This window comes from Aspergillus candidus (genome assembly GCF_002847045.1).
Source record: "Aspergillus candidus strain CBS 102.13 unplaced genomic scaffold BDW47scaffold_12, whole genome shotgun sequence".
Lineage (NCBI taxonomy): Eukaryota > Fungi > Ascomycota > Eurotiomycetes > Eurotiales > Aspergillaceae > Aspergillus > Aspergillus candidus.
In genome coordinates this window covers 265,850-283,456 of record NW_020194017.1, presented here as the reverse complement: position 1 = coordinate 283,456, position 17,607 = coordinate 265,850, and the positions used below count along the sequence as shown (strand labels likewise).

The window sequence follows — 17,607 nt, the reverse complement described above, 5'->3', positions numbered from 1 at the left end:
GTAACAACTGTATTCTCATCCTCACGTTACAATCCATGGTTACCTTCTTCTTCTTCTTCTAGATATTCCATGTCTACTCATGCTCAGGTATCTCACAGGCACCAATTAGAGCGGTGTAACCGGTGTAGAAGCAGACCCTACAAACCATCGTGCATAACCTCAAAACCCTACCAGTTAGATGACCTATCATATCAGCCAAAGACGCTGCACGATGCAAGCCGATAGACAGTCTCGATCACTTGACTCCAGAGACGACTTTACAACCATTCCACAACCCTTATCACTAGAACTGCCGGTGTATGGGGCCGCGTCGACCCCTCGGAGATCTCCTTTCTATGGAAGGTCTGGGCAGCAACGGCCTTACTGCTCTTTTGCCTAACCTGTGAATATTTGTTGCATCCGCAAATGACTGTGCTTCTCTACGTGTAGCGGCCTGATATGTCAAGCATTCGCGGCCAATCGTCCTGTGATCTTTCAGCCAAGCCAATCTGCGATGCCAGAATGAGCAGCTCGATGCACGATCCAAAGTCAACCCGATGAAGCATCGCTGCCACATCACCCCACCCATTGTGGCACAGAAGCCGTTTCTCATTAAAGAGCAATGCTAAAGCCAGTCGAGGTATACCTATTTTTATCCCATTATCAGTTCGATCGGTCCAGAAGAATGTGGGAGAGCCTCGTTTCCTGGTAGACCTAGACCATACCTATCACTTTTTTTCAATCAACGCGCCTCGATTACGAGTCAGCCACCGTCTCAATGTCGCTCTGGCGTCTGTGGAAAGCACGTTCTTCACCGTCCCCCAAAGACCGCAGTACTTCTGCACCGCCATCCCCGCGCGAGAGCGGTCCCAATGCGACCGAAGACCCCTTCTTCTCCTCCCAGCGAAATCAGTCCACACGAGACTTTCTCGATCCACCAGCCAATGCCCAACAAGAAGAAGAACAAGAAGAACAAGAGCAACTTCTTCCCACTCAACAAACAACATTCATCTACGAAGACATCGACCCCCCAGACGAGTACGAGTATCTTCCGTCTCTAGACGAACCCACCCCGCTCCTCCAAGACCATACCGAAATGCTCTCCACTTCCCCCTCCTCCATGAGCACCAGCACCAACATGGCCAGTACCCTCCCCGGCTACAACGATGTCAGCGGCGCCGTCATCGTTGACTGGAACGGCCTCCCCCATTTCCTATCGCCGCAGGAAGAAGAAGATCGAAAGATCCAGCTTGAGCGTGCTGTCCGTGAGCGCATGCTGGGCCATTCCACCCGCACGGATTTCACCTGGGAACGACCCTACCAGGGTACCGGCCTGCCGCAATACTCGCCGACCCAAGAACGGAGAAGAAGAGCCAAGCGAGGCTCGTGGGATTAGATTCTTGGCGGGTTGATACAGGCGATGATGATGTTCCGTTTCCATGACTTGATGACTTTCCCTTCTCTCCTTTTCCCTCTATTTTCTTTCGTGTCTGTTTTTTCTACTTTCTGGATGCTAGAGTAGAAGAAAAGTTGTATATATTACTCGCATTCTCCCACATTCCCTCGCTTGAAATTTCCTTTGTGAATTGATTGACTACTTGGACTGGACTCTGGGCATGGAATCAGTCCGAGCTTGGGCAGAGACAAATCCGATGGACGGTTGGCTTTTTTGATTTAGCGTTTTGGGACGGTGGTGATATGCGAACCATTTGCAATGATGTTGACGGCGACCCTGACGACGACCATCATGACGATGATGATGATGACGACGACGACGAAAAGAATGAGAGACGAAATGCGACTATGCTTGATGACCTGCATAGGACCAATATCACTATTCCAGTGTACACCTTGGCTCTTTTCTCAACATCTAGCTTAATGCGGTAGGTTATAGGTAGGCATTGATATAGACAAGTTTCGCTTCGTATATAGTTGAGCTACGCTTATTCAATAAATGAATGAATCTAGATCACCAAGATGGGGTTTATGGCATATTGAGGAACGAAGAGTTGCACCATGTTAGAGTCACCTCTAAAAGTGATTGTAGATGAATGTGAGCAATTTTAAATGAAAAAGGCAATCGCTCTAAAACCATTTATACAACTATACTATCAACAGTCTATACAATCAACCGATCTAACTGCGGAAGAGACGCAGTCCACCCTCCTCCACATCTTCCTCGCTCTCCTCACCACCACTGCTCGCCTCCTCGTCATCATCACCTTCACCCAACAGCCCACTAGCCGTCCGGCCCAGCAACGACGCAAAGAACTCATTCCGGGAGTGACCAGTCCACGAAGTCCGGTCTTCAGGCGCCATGAAATTTTGCAACTTCTCATGGACGTCGAACCGCATCTTGCGGCCCTTGGACGCCCGCGTGTCGATGTCCCGCTTGATCTTGTCCTTGCGCATGCCCGTGACATGGTGCACCGCCCGCGACGGCAGCTGGATGTGCAGGGTGTCGATGCCGTTCGTGATAGCATCCGACGACGACAGGCGCTGCTCGACGAGCTCCCGGAGCAGAGACTGGTAGAAGATGGTGTCGTCGTAGATGGGCTCGTCATCGGCATTGGCGGAGGAGTCGCCGGCTGCTGATTTGCGCGCTCGCTTGGCGGCGCGGTCGCCCGTTTCGGTGGCGACGTAGGCGTCCAGGACGGCGCTGACGTTCTGCTGGCCGGCTGCGCTGGCGCCGAGGAGTTTGCCGCGCGTGTTGGGGATCGTGGCGTTGGAGCCGCGCACCTTGTGCGACCATTTGTCGAGGACGGCGCGTCGGTGCGAGAGGGAGGAGGCCTCGAGGTCGGTCATGCGCTTCCACAGCGAGGCGGACGAGGTCGAGGACGTGGCGGGGCTCGCACGCTTGCGCTTCTCGCCGGGCGTGTGCGCGTCGGCTAAGGCAACGCGGAGATCTTCGAGGGTCGACCAGAGGGTGAGAGCGGCAGACTCGGCAGACTTGACGGCCTCGCCGTCGACTTCGTCTGCGTTCTTGGTCGTGCCGGAGAGCTGGTTGATGGCAGCTAGACCCTTTTGGAGCTTGATGCGAGAGTTGAGCAGGGCGTCGAAGGTCGCGCGCTGCTGCTTGACGGCTTTGCCTTTGACGGCGTCGGCTTTGGTAGCTTGCGAGATGGTAGCCGCGATGGATTTTTGGTCGGAGGCCATCAGTTTGCGGAGTTCCTCGCGGTCGTCGGATGAGGCTTTGCGTTTAGGGGGTTCGTCTTCGTCTTCATCTTCATCCTCGTCCTCCTCATCTTCATCCTCTTCGTCATCATCCTCATCGTCGTCCTCGTCAGACGGAATTTCCATGTCTTCGTCATCTTCGCCAGAGAAACCCTCGCTCTCATCATCCGACCCATCGGTCTCCATATCTTCATGTGCATTCGATTTCCCCTTCTTCTGCACACCCTTGGAGCGCTTCTTTTCCATCACTTCTTCCTCATCAGAGACGTCCTCCTCGTCACTGCCCGACCCCTCCTCGTTCTCATCATCGTCACTGGCGTCGTCGTCGTCGTCGCTGGAACGCGCCGCGAACGGATCATCGTCACTCTCCGCCTCAAGAGCGTCTCTACTGACTTTCGATCCGGCGTATTGCTTGCCTAAGTTGATAGGGTCCTGTTTGCGAAGTTTCCCTTTTCTGCAGTGTGTCAGCAGGCTACGTCGCATCCAACGAGAACATAAAGAAAGCGAAATACGAACCCTACAGCCTGATAATGTTCCCTCCCAGCATGGGCATCGGCATCCTGTCCACCCTCCTCATCGGAGCTATCCTGGTGCCCATGTTCCAAATCCTCAGGATCGAAATCTAGTCGCGAAAATTCAAGTCAGCTCACGATATTCGGGATGTAAGTAATCGATAATCGCGTGGCAATGGAAACTCACCCTTCGGTGTCGGATCGTCGAGCTCCGCGATCTGTTCTGCCAAAGATTTAGGAGCCATTGTTCTGAGTATGGAATTTGAGAAAAGTCTTGTATTGCGGGAGCTTTTTTTCTTCATTTGTCTTTTTTTCTTTTTTTTTTTTTATTATTCTTTTCTGCCGCGGAAACTCCGAAGGCGGTGTCGGATAATCTACTTTCTTTTAAAGGCGGAGTGCTAGTTCAATACGGTTGGTTATTCCGGCGGTGAAGTATAAACCGGCAATATCGTCGCTCTATATCGAGTTGTCAATCACGCCGATCCTTCAACTACACACATCCGTGCCTTCAATACTACAGGCGTAAAAACTTCTTTACACAGGTCGAAGTCTTTCTCTGTTTGCTGAATGCTCAATTTTGCTACTTCTGGCCATCAAGAAAAACTGATACTGCCCTGAGTACCCTGAATTAAAGTTGCACATGGCTTCTTACCATAATAGCTCATTTTTAGATCTGCTAACTTTGCCTATCTTGGTTCTTCCTACTCTTAATCTCTGTCAGAGAAACAGAACAATATTTGATCAATGCTCCTTCATAAAAGCAGTGAAGAACTGCGCAAACTCCGAGTCCCCTGCAAGCAATGTAGACGGACTATCACATTCAACGAGCTCTCCCTCCTTCACAAGACACACGCGATCAAAGCGGGTGACATAGCGAAGTCGATGCATGACCATGATAACTGTCTGACTGGCGAACTCTGTCTCGATCACTTTTTGCATGATTGATTCCGTTTCGGAGTCAACGCTAGGGAGGGAGGTTTCATTCGTCAGCTCTTGCTCGTGAATACTCATGATCTGCTGCCGTTGTACTACGAGATAGGGAAAGGAAGGGATGTGGATGTGATAGGCAGCAATCAGTACTCACTTGCTTGTCGCCTCATCAAGAATCAAAATAGGGCTTCGTGAAGTCAACGCTCTCGCCAATGCCAGCAATTGCTTCTCTCCCATAGACCACTGAGAAGCGTCGAGATCTCCATCAAGTCCGCCATTCAGCTGGACCTTCTCCCATAGGCCCAGACCCACTTTCTTTACGGCGCTTATGATCTCCTCGTCGGAGGCGACAGCATGGGGGTTTAGGTTGAACCGTATTGTGTCAGGCACAAAGTACGGGTCCTGGGGGATGACGTTGAGCCGCTGGCGTATCTCAGATGGCTGGATGAGTGCCAGGTCCCGCCTGTCGATGGAGACATGACCGCTTCTGACTTCCGTCATCTGCAAGAGGGTCATAATCAGCGAGCTCTTACCGCTCCCCGACGGGCCGCAGAGGGCAATCTTTTCCCCAGGCTGGATCTTCAACGTTAGATCTCTGATGACAGGTTGACGATCGGTACTTCTATGCGGAGTCAGCCATATCTAGACCGTAAGCAGAGGTGAGTTGTCGCCTACTGGTACGCGACCGTAAGATTCTCAAAGTCAATAGCGCCCTCCGATGGCCATTTTTGAGACATGAGCGGTAGTGCCTGGGTCTCGAGAGCTCTGTCCTCGCAAGGTGTATCTTTTTGGAAGCTGTGCACGCGAGAAACGGCACCAATGGACGTTTCCAGCTGTGTCCACGCCTGAATTGCTTCTACTAGAATCTGATTTAGACTTAGCACCATATTTAGCGCGACACCTATACCACCAGCACTGAATTGATCTCTCAGGTGCGTGGCGATTGCAATTAGTATAACTGCCATGGCTGTAATGACCAGATTCAGAACCAGGGTCAGCCATTGCTGCAGACAGAGCAGCGTGTAGAATGGTCGCTGGGATTGATTGATCCGCCTGTTACATTCGTTTTGAAAGACCTCGCGCCAGCCAAAGGCTCGCAGCGAGCTAATCCCGTCGATTGTCTCTGCGAAATGGGCGTAGAGTGGCGCTTTGGCTTCGATGTCGAGCAGCCGCACCTGTCGAGAGGTTCGGAGGTAGATGCGCTGAATTATGACGAATGCGATTATCAGGAAAGGGAAAGTGATGGCCATGTACTTGCCAACAACACAAAGTATAATCAAACTCATCAAAGAGAGTGCAACATCTGTTGGCGTGGGGTGAGTAACCGGTTCAAGAGTGGGATGGGAAGTCGAGGTCACTCACAGGCTACTGTGTTAACCACCCAGACTGGAAGCTTCATGTCGATAAGATCCATGTCCTGGCTGAACCGGTTGGTCATGATCCCGACGTCGGTTGTTTGGAAGAAGCTCCACGGCGCTTTTAAGGTGGCTTTTAGTAGGTCCGTGTGTAGATTTAATGCCGTGTCGTTGATGATGTGGATAAACAAGAGCCTGGAGATATTAGAACTCGTTACCTCACTCTCTCATTTTTGTAGAATCGAGACTCACACGCAGCCCACGAAGCAAGCCACAATCCCGACAACTGTAAATCCGGTGTAGAACCCCAGGTACCAGCCAACCTTGCTGTTGGGGTCTCTCGCATTCGACTCAGACCACCATTGGATCCACAGAACTGCATGAGGTCGTGAGTGGTGAATTAAGCACTGACAAAGAGAATTAACCTAGGGCAAGCTCACTAGAGAAGGTATTGAAAAAGGTCCAAACAAATATCGAGGCAACGAACGCCACGGCAATCCAGGGCCCTGCACTTCTAGTGTAGTATGTATACACATCCCAAGTGCCATCGCGCCGAGAGAAGTCGACTTCGTCTACTCTGGACCTGGTGTTACTTGCATCGTCCTCGACTGCAAGGCGTTTATTTTCTTCTGTAGGAGGTTTGTTAGTATCAGGGTTGGGTATTTCCTCGTGGGACACGATCGAATCCTCCGATATAGCATCTGGCGTCCGGTCTGTATGGTCTCCATGTGAGCTTGCATAAACAGCTGCTCCGTGATCCACGACAACAATCCTATCTGCGTATAGAAGAAGGCTATCTGTAAAACATTATTCCTGTTTTCCAGCTCTCGTAGAGTACAGATAAGGCTATACCGGTGTGAGTGGCCAGGATAACTGTTATGCCGGCTTTGCGGAAGTGTCCGTCCTCGGCGAATAGAGCTGCAGCTAGGCTACTTACACGCTTGGAATCCAAGCCATTGAAAATATCGTCAATTAGAATGACAGGGAGTCTAGAGTAGATGGCCCGTGCAAGCGCCTGTTACTTCCATGTTAGCTACGTCGACAGTGTCCTCGATGGCATCCACCTGGACACAACCTACCACCCTTTGTTTCTGGCCTCCACTCAAGGAGGCGCCGTTGCTCCCTGCGACATGCATGTCCCCAGCAGAAATATACCTGAAATCATCCTTCAGCCCACAAGCAGAAACCGCAAAGTCATACCATTCTGCGTCGAACTGTGCGCCCCCAGTGATGTTTTGCCGGATAGTGTCGTCTACAATCCACGGTACCTGAGGGCAGTACGCAATATTTCCAGAGATTATGTGAATAGAACCTTTGCTCACAGTCATCTCACCAAGTATGCTTTTGATCAAAGCCGACTTTCCAGAGCCCACCGGCCCGGTAATCATCGTAATCCCTTTGCCAATCTCCAGGGTAAGTTTCTGGAACACGCCTTCTGAGTCAGATGGCCAGGTAATTTCTGCATCTTTGAATGATACTACAGCAGAAATATCAGAGAGCTTCTCTGCATCCTCAGTCTGCTGGATCTTTACGTCTGTCAGTGCAGACGTCGGAGTAGGGTATGTAATCGGCGATCTCTCCAGATACTCCTCGATTCTTTCAAAACAACCGACGCACTGAATCAATGCTGGGACTGCTTGCACAAAATCCAACAGAGGCATAGTCAACAACGTGATTAAAGAGAGTGAAGTGAAAGCCTGAGACGCCATGAGGGACGGATTATGCCGGACCACGGAGATGATTGCATAAACAGCGAATGTCATGTACGGGGCCACGTCCCTTGGTACATTTGCTATTGTGAGTCAGCACATCTTCAATCAACCAGCCGTCATAAAGTCTGCATACATAGTAGTACTGTATAGATTAGCAGCTTGCGGAACCGCGAAGATGTCTCCAGTTCTGCCACACGCAACTTGGTCACCAGCCCAAAAAACACGTCAGTCAGACCCAGCATTTTGACAGACTTCATGTCTCTCAGTAATGTGGACGTAAGAGCAACCCGCTTCTCGACTCTCTCGACCCAAGCTCGCTGCGCTGGTGCGCTCCGCGCGGATATCGGGCCTACACCAAACACGCATGCTAAAGCATGTCAGTACCTTTTACCTACAAATGAATAAAGGATCATCTTGTGGAAGACTAAGCTCACCCAAGCAAATGACTGCAGGAACAAGGCAAGCCAGAAAGACTTGACGTTGCAAAAGATAGACGGCCACAATGACTTCCAAGATCGAGGCCCAGATTTCATGCAACGACCTGGAACTGGCAACGATGCGTTCCACGTCCGTTCCCATAAGTGTGAGGGCTGCATTTCCTTTCACATCCTCCTGTGCCAGGACGGTAGTTTTGCCGTAGAGGCACGAGATGAGGCCTCCTCGCAGCATTGTGCCCAGTCGGTATGTTTGGCGCCAGTATATGGACGTCGATATCTAGACATCGTCAGTATACGCGAACCCAACACCCCGAGAACATTGTAGTTTAATCCACGGGTTTCATAGTAAGTTTATAGGCATACTGCAATCCCCAGATAAATGAGCAGAAAAGCCCCAACCAGTGCCCGTCCGTATTCTTTCGGCTTATTCTCCGCTTCTCCCGCGAAGTAATCCACAGTCGAAGTGATAAGGAACGGTTGGCAAAAGGTGAATCCAGCGAGGATGAGACGAGGAATAATCCCCGAAAGAGCAGTCCCACGGTATGCGCGGAAGACGGCTTTGATGAGACGATATTTCCCTTCTGATTGCGCCCAGGCTCGGTCTAGTTTTTCACGCGCCACGTCACCTTGCAGGCTCTCGTCGACCTTGGGCATGTCTCCGACAGAGAGGATAGTAGAGTAACCCAGCCGGATGGAGGGCACAACCCATTTAAAGACACTTCGAGACCAAAACCCACTGGCCTGCTCCACTGTGACATGCTTGTAGGAAGGGTGTAAGGTTTTGACCTTTCTAGTCGATTCGAGGAAGGCAATTAGGACAGCGACGACGTAGATTGTTGTCCACAAGACCCTGCAGGGACCTGACGCCGATATCAACCACAGGGAGCGTAGTCGCGGGACCCACAGTAGGGACAGCAATGAAAAATAGATGACGAGGAGGTCCGATGGCCGGGTCGAACGTTGATCTTCTAGGAAAGAGAGGGCTACTGCGCCGGCGGCGACAACGATATTGAGGATGTCGGATGTTAGTGACAACGGAGTATGCAAGACTGATGTTCTAATCCGTAGGACCGTATAGACCACAAGCAACACAAAGAGTGTCGTTAATAGTACCTTTTTTCCTCGTCATTACCTACGATTAGCACTCGCCGTTTGACGAGAGATGTTGCCCTTACCACTTTATACGCCGCCAATTTGTAAGATATCACTTTCACCGGATTCCTTCGTAGAATTCCCAGCCGGGCCAGGAAGAAAATGACGAACAATCCAGCGGGTAAGATGGTGAGCACGGCATCCTCGAAAAGAAGAGTGAAATCAAAGTTGCGACAGTTGATGGCAACACGAGGGCCAAACTGATGGTCACTGCCAGCATAGCACATTGCTGACATGCTTGCTCTCCCTGTTCTAGAATGTTTTTCTTTCTTCCCAAAAGGCGAAAAAAAAAAAAAAAAAAAGGAAGAAGAAGTCCATCTGACAGAAAGGAAGGAATAACGAAGAGGTATGATGGGAGGAGGAGGGGAAAAGAAATTACAGGCTGCACCTGACCACGGTCATCATGACAGTCACACGCTAGAAATAATCTAAGACTCAGCGACGGCTCTGTATCTAGTTCCTCATCTTGAATAGAAGCACGCTCCTGAGTCCTTTCTGATTATCGACTGGTGGGGTCCGATCAATCCATCGACTCATCAATCCCATTTCCGCATATGTCCTGCGGCATCCGTCCAGCTGTCAGGAAGTTCAGGCTGTTCAAACAACATTTAGAATTTCCCCATTTGAGAAATCCTCCTCCCGGACTATATTTGGAGGTGTTTCCAAGCGATGTAACATCGGCGCGGTTAGTTGCAGTTGGGGGCTGCGTTTCTTATCGATGGTGGCGCAAGAGAAACGGAACGGCTTACAAAAATGCAGGGTATCCTTTGTGTGTGGAGTAGTATGGCCCCTCTGTAATCCGTACAAGGCCTAGAGGTATCCTAGACACAGTTACCGAGTCGGATCGTTGGTCGAGCTCGGGGAAGCTTAACATGGTCTTGCCATCTTAGTGCTTGTTTGCTAGACCCCTGTCCCATATTCAACAAGTTCTTTCCTTGAGCCTGCGGGCAAAAGACAGTAAGGTCATCACCTCCGAAATCTTGACGCTGAACGTTACTATCAAGATGCTTGTTCAATCCATCGGCCTGATCTCGCTTAACACATACCACATTCTTTCCTCATGATCTGTTGTCAAGCGCTCGAGTAAATAGGGATATTAGGTATCCCTTCCCGCGCTATATGGCAACTACCCTTTTCAGAAGAATCTGCAACTAATCTATCAACTGCCAAATCGGATGAGAAAGTCTCTGGTGTTATCGAGAGCCTAAGAGCCAGAAAACATGGATTTAACTCTGCATGGGCATGTGATACCAAACCAAAATACACTTGTGGCGTTCACTTATCATAACTCTTAACTACTCAAGTACCAGCACGTATCATTTCCCCACCAAAGTATCAGGGAAGAGATCCGAAATGCATGAGATAGCACGTAATGAAAGTGCTTTAGGGCAACGCCATGTTATCCCACATCCAATCCTTGAGCTTCGACAAATTGCGGCACTTGTGCATGAATTTAAAGTCAGCCCGCTCCCCAATGGGTGCAGTCTCATCTCGAATAGCCAGGAATGGTGTCACATCGCTTGTACACATCAGGTGCACGCGGAGGATCTCGATGCAGTGATCTAGCACAGCGGTGCATAACATTAGCAATACACTCTTTCATCATGATTGACTGGCCAGGCTGGTCATACCAATATGATCCCACATAAGATCTTTGGATCCGTCAAACTCGAGGGGCGCTTCTTCGTACCATTCACGGTACGACCATTTGCGTAGCATACTCTATAGACGTAGACACAGCCAATAATAACCCTCTATATGAACGGAGAAGAGAACATGTCTAATAGCATACCAAACAGTGCAGCTGGTGCACCACTTCTAACAGCGCTGCCGCACCACCCCCTGCCTCCTCGGGTGACCGGACCCAGTCGACTTCGGCCGATTTGTTGAGCAGGGGAAGCTTATCCATGAACACATTGACCGCCGGAGCTGTGTATGTGAGGACTTTGAGTCAGCCAGCTCATTTTCACACCTGTGTTGCAGGGGAATAATTACCATGTGTGAGCTCTTCCCAGGCAGCCTCTCTCTCGGGGGTTGGGGGGCCCCGGTAGATGGACGGCTGCGAGAAGTTGTTCAGAAAATGGTATATTTCGTACTCTACAGCAACCAGTGCTGGGGCTGTTCGAGCGTACAAGTCAGCCACTGTTCATATGGAGCAAATGCCCTATCTGCGTGAAAGGGACAGAGATCCGCACAGTACGGGGAAAGAACTCGATCGCATCGCGCTTCTGAAGGCGTCCGAAGAGCAAATAATATGACCAGGCCAACGCAGGTATCGAGAAGCAGTGCGTTTGCCAGCCATAAAAGGATCATTCCCTTTCTGGACTTGGTTTTATTGTCTCATCGGGCCTAGGAACGGCACATCTTGTTCATTGAAGTCCTGCATGGGAAGACTGTCATATGAAGCGTTGCTGGCTGAGTCCGTGTCGTGACAGCCATTGCTCTCCACCGGTGCTTTCTTCTAGATAGGTGCCACTCAGCATTCTTTCATCTTTATGGAACAAGGAAAGGGTTTTATAGAGTATAACATACCTTCTCACTCATGCTGCACTTATGCAAGAGTTGTTTAGGAAGCATGGAGGAAGCGAAAATGGGTTTCAACAAACGAGAGAAACCAGTAGATATTGTTTATGTGAAGAGTGATATGTCTGCCGTGGCTTTAAATATCTGCTTTTCCTAGCTTTGGTTTCTCGACCAGAACCTGACGCGGGGCTTCCCATCGACGTATACCTTGTTTCTACATTCTTGAGCCTATAGCGCCAATGCCTTCCCCTCATTGCCTCCACCTAATCAGACAGAATGGAGACATGACTCTTTCCCAATGTAGTTTCTGGTCAAGTCTAGGATATGCTCCAGCATCTGCCCCGCACTGCGTCTAGGATGCGTATCGCAAACAAAAGCCTACAGGCAATGCAACCCAACGAGCAGGGTAGTCTATACATCTGTGGTCTGGGCGAGGCCTCACATGGCTGGGCTTGCGGTAAGCGGTATTAGATCTTCTCTGTCGTTTGTTCACAGTATAACATACACGTAACTGCTGACTGATCTACAGTGAGCACATCCCATTCAATTGGAGGAAGTGACTCTGGGACTCGGTTATTGGCCTCTGATCGCTTGGAAAGCAGTCTGCATTACCACACCTCCCGCAAGAGATAGCGTTGTGGTGGTCTCCGGAAGCCTCGTGTGGCAAGTAGAATATCATATGGCAAGGATGTCAATGATGTTGATTGTCTAGTTGTCTCGAGAAGATCTTGGGTCCTGCTGGGATGGGTTTAGGATTATTTGGGAAGAGAAGGCGAGATGAGAGACGAGTGACAAGATTGTGGTCCATATCTATTATCCTGGACGTGCAAGACCAACCTGCTTTGTTACATCCTACGCTGGTTATATATGTGTAGGTAGTAGTCATGTTGGTACTGAATCGAGTTTGTGATGCCATCCGCGCTTGTAGAGACATATGAATTATATAGGAAGAACTTAACTATGACGGGAATATATAATATGTTAGAGGTTTGAGGGCAAGGCATTTTGGACCCCCTACGGACTAGATATGCTGCCCCGAAAGATCTGCCCTACTGCGGACTCGGGGCCGATCTGTGTGGATATGCGGGCCGACGCGATCATCCGTTTGAATCCACCACGAACGCTACACTAGTTCGATGATCCCTTCTGGGTGAAGTATCACCAGAACAATTTCAATAAGGATCATTTGTCAACCATGCGGATTATACAAGGCGAAAACTATATATTTTCTCAACGAACTAGCAGGCACATACACAGTTAGAAGCCATCGATAAATGATCACGTGACGATCGTTGGCAATTGTTCTCACTGGCATTGTTCTCCCATCTTGAGTTATATTGAAAATGCGGAGTCGCTAGTAAAATATATTACACGACTCAGGTAATAAGCCTAATCTATCTTTCTAATCCTTGTCTGATTGTGTCCTCGTTTTCCAGGCTTCATTGGCCCTCTGTTCCGCCCGGCTGTGACGCATCTGCTGGGGTTGGTGTCGCTAAGTTGGTAGTTCCATAACCCCGACCACTCTCATCGTAATCTAGGGTTGGAGTAAGCTTGTTAGTGACACTAGTACAACCAGTATCCAATTTACAAACTAGCCACGGTGGATCCGTCAAGTGGTTACAAAGCGGCGGCAGAAATATGACCTGGTAATCTTGTCGTGATTTCTGTTTGATACAAAAATATGCAAAACTTAAAATATCAAAAAAAGCAGAAATGAGGAACGATATTGAGCTAGGAACTTTGATTAATTCATTTAGATTTATAGTCTAGAATTCAGAAATAAAAGAGAAGAAAGAAAAGAAACCATTGCATCATGCCTCGTACGTTTGTAAGGGTTGAGAACCGCCACCGTGTCCCGGTTGTTGTTGGGCACGAGCCCCTTGCCTACCCGGTACGCTAAGGTACTTCGGGGGCCTGAATACTACCGGTCAGATGGAAAGACTTGGGCCATAACAGCTCGTCTTTCCTCCACATCATCCTATCAATCCAATCAAACGAACAATTAACACGATGAGTGCCCCCGATACTCACAATGAACACTCCCCTCTACTCGGTACCGATCACGTCTCAGATCCACTGGCATCAGCCTCCCGGAAACGAATTGTCATGATTGCAGCGTCCACGCTCGTCCTCGCCTGTGATTTCGGCTTCTATCTGACCACCGCACCCCAGACAGAGATTTTTCAGGATATCATCTGCCGGAACTACATGGCAACTCTGGGAAAATCCTCCGACACAATTCCCACGGAGGCCATCTGTAAATCCGAGCCGGTGCAGAGTGAGCTGGCGCTGGTGAATGGGTGGAAGGAGACGAGTGATGTGTTACCTGGTATGAGCATATCGTTGTTTTTTTTTAAACCCTGCCACTACGCGCTGAGAATAACATTGACCAAGGTATCCTTCTGGCCATCCCCTACGGTGTGGCGGCGGACCGTTGGGGGCGCAAACCGGTTCTCCTCTTGGGGATATTGGGCATCATGCTGGGGGAGATTTGGGTGCGTGTGGTGTGTAAGTAGTATCACCCGGTGCACTTCAAACCCCATAACTTATACTGATACAGGCTTATACTCTACCCTCCTCCCCCTGCGACTGGTCTGGCTGTCAGGGATGTGGAGGCTTATTGGCGGCGGCGACATGGCGCTCTCGTCGATTTCCCTGGTTATGGTAGCGGATGTGTTTCCCAGAGAAGAGATGTATGCACAAAATGTTAGTGGGCTTGATCTCTTGCTCACTCAATTCTAGGGCCACTGCCCTCTTCCGCCTCTCAAGCGCGGTCATTCTATCCGAAGTGCTAGCCACCCCCATCAGCGCATACCTCATGGCCCGTAATCCATGGCCACCGTTCATGTTAGGCCTGGGGGTTTCCATTCTAGGGTCGCTTAGTGCATTCCTCATACCGGAGACTTTGACCGACGCCAGATCAAAGGCTGTCTCAGCGACGGATCCCGACGAAGACGCAACGCAGACGGAGACGACAATAGCTGGAAAGAACTCTCGGAGGCAATATATCAAAGACAAATTGCGAGACCTCCACAAATCAACCCGGTTCATCACAGACAATCCAGGCGTGACCATCTGTCTCTTTGCGCTGTTTATCACGAGCTTCAGCAAACAGTCAACGAGTCTGCTACTACAGTATACGTCGAAGCGGTTCCATTGGAGTATCGGCAACGTATGCATATTCCGCCGCCCTCTGTCCTCCAAAAGCTGAAAACGCTAACGCGATTAAAACACTAGTCCAGCCTTCTCATCTCCCTCCGTGGTCTAATCACCCTAGCAAGCTTCCTCCTCCTAATGCCGGCCATCTCTTCCCTCCTCAGTAAGACCCTCCACCTCCCTAATAACATTATAGACCTCCGCCTCTCCCAAGTTACCAGCGCAGTCTCCGCCCTTGGTCTCGTCACTATTGCTACAGCGTCATCTCGCGCAGTACTCATCCTCGGTATTGTGCTGCTGTCCCTCGGCGCCGCCTTCTCAGTGACCTGTCGCAGTTTCGTGACCACACTCGTCAGACCGGACCATGTGGGGACATTGTACAGCTCGGCGGCGGCGGCTAGCTCCGTGGGGATGGTCATCGCGGGTCCATTGTTGGCTTATGCGTTTCGTGTGGGGCTGCATTGGGGAGAGAGCTGGTTTGGGTTGCCTTTTTTGATGGGAGGGTGTTTCTATGCTTTGGTTTCGGGGGCGATGATGAAGGTGAAGGCTCAATAGTTCTGGGGGCGAGGAACAAAGTTCGATCTTCTCATCACCTGTTGCAAAAATCGCCACTCAGCTACAAAAGATATCAGGACACTTTTGTGCTTCGTAAGTCACCCTATTTCTAGAGCGACATTACCTAACCTACACGTCTCCTTCCACAGTCCCAACATATTACCCGGTACACAGTATACAGACTGACTTTATGTCCAAGTATTCGTCCTCAACCTACAATTTCTTCTTCATTGTCTCTGCCGTTCATATCCCATCAAATGTCGCTCGACGAATTGGGTTCGGCCACAAAAAAGCATCTTTCGGAACAGGCATCTTCCCAAACATATCACTATCAACCGCATGCATCTCGTCCCATTCACGGATGACCTCAAAGTCGCGACATTTCCCATTTACGTTGAGATCAGGCGACGGCGTTTCGTCCCCTTCCATCCACACCATGGACAAGGCCTCGGTGGTTGCATGACACTGGAGATTTTGCAACAAACTATCGACGCAGCTACTGAGGCGAGTCCACCACATGCTGCTGTGGGTTTCATTTTCCCTTTTGCCAAATGCGGCTTGACGGAGGAGATTCAGGCAGTAGATTTGCTAGGAGTGTTGGAATCTTGACTCCAGATTGTGAATTGTGGTAGTGGACTTACATGCATGACGTCTAGCTGAAACATGTAGGCGTCGTCCCCCAAACCCCAGTACCAGTCTTCAAAACGGGCTATCTTATCTGGATCCTTGCCCAGTTTGAGGATATCCGCACGAGTCGCGACATGCGTCCTGACGTTGTCAAAGTAATCCCATGCCGCGTTGTCTTCTGATCCGGTTCTCTCTTGTGTGTTCAACTCATCCGGGCTTGGAAATAAAGCTCTGCCGCTTATCTTCGGGCGTATAGGGATGTCGATTTCGTCAGAGACGGGCGCTGGCAGCCATACAATGGATCAGATAATGCCGAATTTTCTATCCAGCTGTTGGGCTTACACCAGTTCGACACCTCTCCCATAACTGCATTCCGCTTGGCCGGAGCGGAACAGCGTGAGGTCAACAGCAACCCGATATGAATCCCTAGAAGCAACACGTTCGCAATAATCAAAGAAGTCCATATCATCGCTGCTTCTGTGACAACAGATGCACTGCGGGGCTCGTTCCCTAAAGCACTTTCGTCTTTCTGGCCCTCCACATTGGTCTCACCATCGTCGAGCGCCGGGTCGAGACGTCGAGATTTGCGATCCTTGTATGTGGCAAGCTTGAATATCATGATGCCTGTCTCATCTGGAATGAAGGTGCAAGCGCCTCAGAATCTGTCTCCGTGGGATGGCCCAACGAGAGGAGGATGGGGCATGCAAGCCCTTGCCGTTATCTCTTATTCGCTTGATGGGCGCGTCTTTGGTTACAGCATACTGTGGTACTGTAACTGTCTAGCCGGTGTTGCGCCGTCGGTTCTTTTGTTTCGGGTCTTTTCGGTGCATAGTGAAGCAATGGAATTGCAACATAGGGCCTTGAGGCATCACAGGCTGCCATAATGTCCGCTCGAACGAGTACTTCCGTCGTTGTTAGACCACCCTAGTCGTCTGATATAACGACCCTCATATGGCGCCTACCTTTTGGAGGCCTTATGACACTATATTTTGAGCCAGAGACCATCAAGTAGAGGAATCTACGCTTCTTCCTTTTCCCCTTCCCCTACGCGTAGATATAGCCTTTTGCTTCTGTTGTATATTAAGCCCGCATACGTGCTTAACACCCCAGGACCTGTGACATCGGGTACTTGACCCTACTATGATTTTCACGGAAAGCATCACGCCGTGTGGAACGCGCCTACTGAACTACCGTTCTACACGTCCATGCTACCAGTGTTACGAAGCCTCGATCTCGGTCATTGTGGCCCCATACTTCCGTGGTTCTCCTCGGTTTTGTCTGCCCCCTTGTCCCCTATCCCGACTCGATACAGATGACTCGCCGGAAGTAGAAGAATCGGCGCACTGCATACGGTCTATGACAGGATTCTTCGCATCTAGATCCGATATTGAGTCACCATAGACCTTCACATGGAAATACAAAGGCTAGACACTCATCAGGTTCACTATAAAAGCACAACATAGACTCGACTCACTGAATTGGGGTCAGACCAAGC

The 17,607-nt window shown here is 50.0% G+C and overlaps 6 protein-coding genes across 6 annotated transcripts; 2 read left to right on the top strand and 4 right to left on the bottom strand.

Moving 5' to 3' along the window:
• The first annotated feature begins 800 nt into the window (after positions 1–800).
• BDW47DRAFT_102876 (uncharacterized protein) lies at positions 801–1,418 on the top strand. The gene has a single exon (XM_024811946.1). It carries the CDS (start codon positions 1,076–1,078, stop codon positions 1,373–1,375), a length of 300 nt encoding a protein of 99 aa, XP_024673677.1. The 5' UTR covers positions 801–1,075; the 3' UTR covers positions 1,376–1,418.
• Positions 1,419–2,055: 637 nt separating this feature from the next.
• Positions 2,056–3,929, bottom strand: BDW47DRAFT_130826 (AATF family protein). The gene is made up of 3 exons (XM_024817178.1): positions 3,853–3,929; positions 3,670–3,775; positions 2,056–3,607 (listed from the first exon to the last, which is right to left on the bottom strand). The coding sequence occupies exons 1-3, from the start codon at positions 3,908–3,910 to the stop codon at positions 2,116–2,118; spliced, it is 1,656 nt and encodes a 551-aa protein (XP_024673676.1). The 5' UTR covers positions 3,911–3,929; the 3' UTR covers positions 2,056–2,115.
• A 348-nt stretch (positions 3,930–4,277) lies between these two features.
• On the bottom strand, positions 4,278–9,542 carry BDW47DRAFT_102871 (putative ABC multidrug transporter). Its single transcript, XM_024811945.1, has 12 exons — positions 9,275–9,542; positions 8,463–9,212; positions 8,097–8,376; positions 7,796–8,029; positions 7,030–7,742; positions 6,803–6,965; positions 6,391–6,747; positions 6,203–6,326; positions 5,958–6,145; positions 5,271–5,898; positions 4,750–5,217; positions 4,278–4,629 (listed from the first exon to the last, which is right to left on the bottom strand). The coding sequence occupies exons 1-12, from the start codon at positions 9,485–9,487 to the stop codon at positions 4,407–4,409; spliced, it is 4,341 nt and encodes a 1,446-aa protein (XP_024673675.1). The 5' UTR covers positions 9,488–9,542; the 3' UTR covers positions 4,278–4,406.
• Positions 9,543–10,634: 1,092 nt separating this feature from the next.
• On the bottom strand, positions 10,635–11,795 carry BDW47DRAFT_124345 (oxidase ustYa family protein; the record flags this gene model as incomplete). The annotated part of the gene is made up of 6 exons (XM_024816239.1): positions 10,635–10,813; positions 10,883–10,973; positions 11,044–11,180; positions 11,247–11,369; positions 11,452–11,479; positions 11,784–11,795. The coding sequence occupies 6 exons, from the start codon at positions 11,793–11,795 to the stop codon at positions 10,635–10,637; spliced, it is 570 nt and encodes a 189-aa protein (XP_024673674.1).
• A 1,935-nt stretch (positions 11,796–13,730) lies between these two features.
• Positions 13,731–15,554, top strand: BDW47DRAFT_11301 (putative MFS multidrug transporter). Its single transcript, XM_024814293.1, has 5 exons — positions 13,731–14,103; positions 14,169–14,282; positions 14,335–14,467; positions 14,517–14,946; positions 15,012–15,554. Exons 1-5 carry the CDS (start codon positions 13,785–13,787, stop codon positions 15,483–15,485), a joined length of 1,470 nt encoding a protein of 489 aa, XP_024673673.1. The 5' UTR covers positions 13,731–13,784; the 3' UTR covers positions 15,486–15,554.
• A 174-nt stretch (positions 15,555–15,728) lies between these two features.
• On the bottom strand, positions 15,729–16,731 carry BDW47DRAFT_124343 (oxidase ustYa family protein; the record flags this gene model as incomplete). Its single annotated transcript, XM_024816238.1, has 3 exons — positions 15,729–16,073; positions 16,127–16,395; positions 16,455–16,731. 3 exons carry the CDS (start codon positions 16,729–16,731, stop codon positions 15,729–15,731), a joined length of 891 nt encoding a protein of 296 aa, XP_024673672.1.
• Positions 16,732–17,607: the final 876 nt, after the last annotated feature.